Here is a 5,704-nt window from a genome sequence, read left to right on the forward strand (position 1 = left end):
CTGCTGCTCCCATGAGGAGGGAGTAGTTCTCCATCGAGGCTCGGGGCTGTACCGGTAGCTATGTGGTTAATCTCTCTCCTATGTACTTCAATACAATGATCTCATGAGCTGCTTTACATGATTGAGATTCATATGAGCTTTGTATCGCTACTAGTTGTGTGCTACTCATGTGATGTTATTAAAGTAGTCTATTCCTCCTGCATGGTGTAAAGGTGACTAGTGTGTGCACCATGTGGTTCTTGGCGTAGGCTATGATTATGATCTCTTGTAGATTATGAAGTTAACTATTGCTATGATGGTATTGATGTGATCTATTTCTCCTACATAGTGTGAATGTGACAGTGTGCATGCTATGTTAGTACTTGGTTTAGTCGTATTGATCTTTCATGCACTCTAAGGTTATTTAAATATGAACATTGAATTGTGGAGCTTGTTAACTCCGGCATTGAGGGTTCGTGTAATCCTACGCAATGGTGTTCATCATCCAACAAGAGTGTAGAGTATGCATTTATCTATTCTGTTATGTGATCAATGTTGAGAGTGTCCACTAGTGAAAGTCTGATCCCTAGGCCTTGTTTCCAATACTGCTATCGCTGCTTGTTTACTGTTTTACTGTGTTACTACTGCTGCGTTACTACTGCTTGTTTACTGTCCTGGGCAAAGCACTTTTCTGGTGCTGTTGCTACTTATTCATACCACCTGTATTTCACTATCTCTTCGCCGAACTAGTGCACCTATTTGGTGTGTTGGGGACACAAGAGACTTCTTGCTTTGTGGTTGCAGGGTTGCATGAGAGGGATATCTTTGACCTCTTCTTCCCTGAGTTCGATAAACCTTGGGTGATCCACTTAAGGGAAACTTGCTGCTGTTCTACAAACCTCTGCTCTTGGAGGCCCAACACTGTCTACAGGAAAAGGAGGGGGCGTAGACATCAACCCCCAGCACACCACCATACTAGTTGCGCCGGCGATAACCAATGGTATATAGGCACGACTCGGCCGGCTCCTCCTCCTCTTCCACTTCTCTCCTCCTTCACTTCTCCTTTCCTTCTCCATTTCTCCTTCTTCTTCTCCTCCTCCTCCTCCTCCTCAAATGGGATACATCAAACTCGCATGTCCCGTGACTCATGTGTGGTATTTGAAAGGTCTTCCTAGTTATATCGCGAATCTTTTAGATAAACCTCTTAAGCTCCTCCTCCTCCTTCACTTCTCCATTTCTCCTCCTCCGGCCACCTTCTCTTCTCCTCGCTCCACTTTCCCTTCTCATCTTCTACCTTTTTCATCTCCCTCCGGCAAGAACCTTCTCAAGATACTCATCGACGACCACCTCGGCGACCACCTCCCCGACCTCCCTCCGATGAGCTTCTACCTCCGGCTGGCCGGCCTCCCTCCGACGAGCTTCTACCTCCGGCGGCCTCCCTCCGGCAAGCTTCTCCCGCGACCTCCTCTCACTCCGGCGGCCACCTCCTTTCACTCATACGGACACAGCCACGGAGACAACCATGGTGACGGCACCGACCATGGTGATGGAGGTGCCACAATGACGAACTAGAACTTGACCTAGAGCTAGATCTAGATCTAGATCTAGATCTAGAACGTACTTTTTTTTGAATCCTGGAATAAATACCACCAGCGCACTAGGCTGGTGCGCCGGCAATAACTCGTGCTACCACCGGTGCACGTGCAGGTGCACCGGCAATAAGACATTACCACCGGCCCGTTCCCACCGGCGATCGCTAGTGCGCGGGGGATACGTGATTTTGGTACGACGGGGATAAGCCTTTTCCTAGTAGTGTATGGATGCATAATATAGATGACACTAGGTTAAGCCACATTATCTAAATTGTTCTAATGGTTAGTTTTAAAATTTGTGACTAAGATTTTAAATCATAATTGTGAGATTTATCATAGTTTAAACAAAATCTTAACAATTTATAATTATAAATGCGTCGTGCACATATTTTTTGATCAAAGTTATAAGTTATTGGTCATCAGATTTATTACAAAACATATGATCATGTGTGAAAATAAAATGTATGAGTCTGTCATAGTAATACTATAATAATATGTCACTTATTTTAGGTTTTAGATTTCTTTTGGTATAGTCAAAATTGAGTGCCAATGAATAGTCTTTTCAAAGACACAATGTAGTATTAAATAATTAATTCTTTGAATTAAAGTGAAGCAAAACATGTTATAAACATGTGTGTTTGTTTTCTCCATTAGTCACTTGCAATATCTTCTAAACTATGACGTTCTTCCAAATGGCATAGGTTAAATATCTTTTACGAGATCATAAATTTTAGCATAAAAGGTAAACAATATTGGAATAAATATCCTTAGATATATACACACGTAATAAAAGAAAATCTTTAGCACCTTTGACAAACTAAAGTTGATGCCCCCGCAATTGCGAGGGCCACCATGCTAGTTTATTGAATATTGAAGAACACTTTCCGAGAAATCAGGACAGCTAGACCCTTTCTTCCTGTTACGGCAGAAAGCTACTTGTAGCCAAAAAATTATGAACCATCCTTTTATGTATGTGCATATAAATTTCTATCCTTAAAGGCCTCTGGCCAACCCGGCCAACCAAGGCACCAAAAGGGGCAAAACCATCGTGGTCGTTGTTTTGCGATGCGACAGTAAAAAATTCGACCCACTTTTACTCACAGCCGTCCGATGCAGTGATTTGTTTTGTTACTTGTTTGTCTTCGTGGAGTGTCAATGACGTGTAGGACTAGATACTTGCGGGGGCCATCGGTCAGTGGCAGCCACGCGCGCTCATTCCGGTTGCCTTCCTTATACGCGTGGGTGAAAACCTAGATCGGGAGTTCGGGACAAACCACTCCCCCCCCCCCAATCAGCTGCAGCTCATTCTCCTCTCCAGCTCCGCCTTCCGCGCCGCCATTCGTCTCTCCCGCGTCTGGCCTCCTCCTCCGTGGCTGGAGGTCGCCATTCTCGTGCCCCAGCATGTGAACCCGACCAGGAATGCTGCGGCGATGGCGGCGATGCGTAAGCTGCTGGCGGCGGGGAGAAAGATGCACATCACCAGCCTGAGGCGGCCGCTGGCGGCTGAGGAGGGGCAGCACGAGGGGTCGAGGTGAGGCAGCAGCAAAAGGCTGAGGCTCGTCCAGGTACCTCTCCCTCCTCTCAGCTCTCACTCTCGTTTCCCTAGGTCGGATCTTGGACCCAGGGTGGAGGAGCAGGAGCAGGCGGCTCTGGTGGGGCACTGTGTGAAGGAGATGCTGGGGGCGGCGCTGGCCAAGAGGACGAGCTGCAGCCATGGGAAGGCTCGATCCCTGCTCCCCTTCCTCTCTCCCTTCTTCTTGTCTTTCAGTTCGTTTACTGCCAATTTAGATCGACCTTATCATCGTGAAGGAGATGCTAGGGGCGGCGCTGGCCAGGAGAACGAGCTGCAGCCATTGGAGGCCAGATCCCTGCCCCTTCCTTTCTCCATGCTTCTTGTCTTTCAGTTCGTTGATTTTCATAACTGCAACTGATATCTTATGTGCGACAGTCTGAATATAAGAATTGGTCTAAGAGAAGGCGCTTCTTGGCATTGAAGAGAATAACCTGTAAGTTTAGACATGGAAGGGCTTCTTTGATTTATTTCCTTCCCTCGTTGAATTCATGAGTACATGTTCAGTTTCTTCCGCATGGTTGCATCGATTTACATCTGCTTGTTTTGTTTGTACCAGTGATTAAGCACCTTGGGACTATTTCATCCGAGCTTTTCGTACTCAGGCTCAGGCCAAAAAAAAAACAGATGAGTGACCCAGGTAGGATTTTTGTTCTTTGATTCATTTTATCATCTTTAGTTCCAAATCAGAATAACCCGCATGATCGATTCCAACTTATGGTGACCGTTGGTGATATAGACCCATGTAGCAGATGAGGCGTCAGCTTGACTTTCTTTTCACCAAACCCAATCTCTAAACTACTCAATTCTTACATGGATTAATTTTTCTGGTTAATAGGTACTTGGTAGATGGAACACAGTTAACCAAGACAGCAGACTTGCTCCATTGGCAAAAATGGTACTGTGGCTAGAAAAGGTTTATCTTCTCCACACAAATGGTTGCTTTGGATATTAAGATGCCATTTTATTTTGTTACTCATATATTGTTTTGCATTCAGCTCTATCCGCTGGATAATGGTACCATGCCCATTACTAATGTGTCATACGAACAGAAACACTTTAAATCAGCTAAACCACCTGCCATGTGATTAATATGTACGGTTTGGCCTTCAGAAATTTCAAATGGGAATGGCCTAAAAAATTTAAGAAAAGTTTCTTTGGGAGCAGGAATTTACTTATTCGTTGCTTTTCGCTACATTAGGTTTCAATTCTGGAGCTATTGTTGTCGTTTTTTTTATAGAATCTGTCTTCGCCTTTTATTTATCTTTATCATCACAATGCGAAATGAAGCACCCAAGCATTCTTAAAAGAAGTTAAATGTCCAAACAATAGGTAGTTGTTTGTTATTATTTTTAGTCCTGTAGATTAGTAAGCATATTGTAGTTGAGAAAATATTATAACTTGGAAATGTTCTCTTTGTAAACCTCCTCAAAAGATAGTATCTAGAGCCTATCCAAATTGCTTGTCTTCAGCAAACTAGCATTCTTGATTCTTCCATTTATCTCAGCATTCATATAGTTGGTTGTTAATCTATTCTAATATGAAGGTTTCTTTCTAACCCATGGGGAAATACATATGTCATATAATGGTTGCTATTAGTTTAGTCCTGCAGTTGTAAACCTCCTCAAAAGGTAGTATGTAGAGCCTACCCAAATTGTTTGTTTTCAGCAAATTGGCATTCTTGATTCTTCCATTTATGTCAGAATTCAAATTGTTGGCTGTTAATCTGTTCTAATATAATGATAAACCCATAATGTGCCCATAACTCTTCCATTTCAGCTATTATCGAAGTCATCAATCTGTATTGTCATATAACTCCGGGCATCTCTTGACCCATAATTCATATAGTATTTTCAAAGTTTTACTCCGCAAATACTAATTTGCTTCATGCATCGACACTATTGAGTATTGACACAATATTTCTCCCTGTTTATTAGGGTGTGTGTGATTTAGGGATTGTAATAAAAGTCCCAGACTTTAGCTACAGGTCTGGATCTGGAGATAGAAGGTTCTCTTGTGATGCGGCAGTGACAGGGTATGTCTGCGTGGAGGTCCGTCGAAGGCCGGATGTCACCACTCTCTTTTAGCATAGCTGCATGAAATGGTTATGAGTTTACAGCTCCGCTTCATGGTAGTATAAGCTTTGTAGGAATGGAGTAGTATATACATTGTACGGTACAAGGAGATAGCTTTGCGTCTATCTGGATGCGTGCAGAATGTTTCCTTTTGCTTCTAACGTTGTTATCTCACCATTTTGGGTTTGGGATTTTTTTCCCAACAATAGAGCTAGCTCTACCTATGAGTGCAGTTATGATCAAGCAAAACACATTATATTAATTTAACCTGTATTCCTTTGCTCTGTTTTTGATGCGCCAACCCGGCCAACCAAGGCACTTAGGCACCAAAAGGGGCAATACCATCGTGGTCATTGTTTTGTGATGCGACAGTAAAAAGAGTTGATAAGTAATCTTCTTCGACTACAACAGGAGGGAACGTTTCGTCCCTGGGCTCCCGCGAGTCCCAGGGCGAAACCCTAAATCGCCGCCGCCGCCAGAGCTCTTCT

The 5,704-nt window shown here is 43.6% G+C and overlaps 1 protein-coding gene across 3 annotated transcripts; it reads left to right on the top strand.

Moving 5' to 3' along the window:
- The first annotated feature begins 2,559 nt into the window (after positions 1 to 2,559).
- Positions 2,560 to 5,500, top strand: LOC127311758 (uncharacterized). 3 transcript variants are annotated; one of them, XR_007857855.1, is made up of 6 exons: positions 2,560 to 3,102; positions 3,178 to 3,430; positions 3,520 to 3,577; positions 3,701 to 3,781; positions 3,980 to 4,057; positions 5,079 to 5,500. XR_007857855.1 is itself a non-coding variant. In XM_051342218.1 (6 exons), the coding sequence occupies exons 1-5, from the start codon at positions 3,002 to 3,004 to the stop codon at positions 3,988 to 3,990; spliced, it is 504 nt and encodes a 167-aa protein (XP_051198178.1). In that variant the 5' UTR covers positions 2,560 to 3,001; the 3' UTR covers positions 3,991 to 4,039; positions 5,079 to 5,500. The 3 variants fall into 3 exon arrangements, 1 of the variants encoding a protein (XP_051198178.1); XM_051342218.1 differs by having other exon boundaries at positions 3,980 to 4,039; XR_011749818.1 differs by having other exon boundaries at positions 3,178 to 3,577.
- Positions 5,501 to 5,704: the final 204 nt, after the last annotated feature.

The sequence above is a fragment of the Lolium perenne genome, chromosome 7 (genome assembly GCF_019359855.2).
Source record: "Lolium perenne isolate Kyuss_39 chromosome 7, Kyuss_2.0, whole genome shotgun sequence".
Taxonomy (NCBI): Eukaryota; Viridiplantae; Streptophyta; class Magnoliopsida; order Poales; family Poaceae; genus Lolium; species Lolium perenne.

Excerpts from the sequence above, each read along its gene's own strand:
- LOC127311758 (XM_051342218.1), top strand. The coding sequence starts at position 3,002 with ATGGCGGCGATGCGTAAGCTGCTGGCGGCGGGGAGAAAGATGCACATC. Across the intron at positions 3,103-3,177 it reads GGGCAGCACGAGGGGTCGAG|GTCGGATCTTGGACCCAGGG; the intron begins GTGAGGCAGCAG and ends TCGTTTCCCTAG. Across the intron at positions 3,578-3,700 it reads GGCATTGAAGAGAATAACCT|TGATTAAGCACCTTGGGACT; the intron begins GTAAGTTTAGAC and ends TGTTTGTACCAG.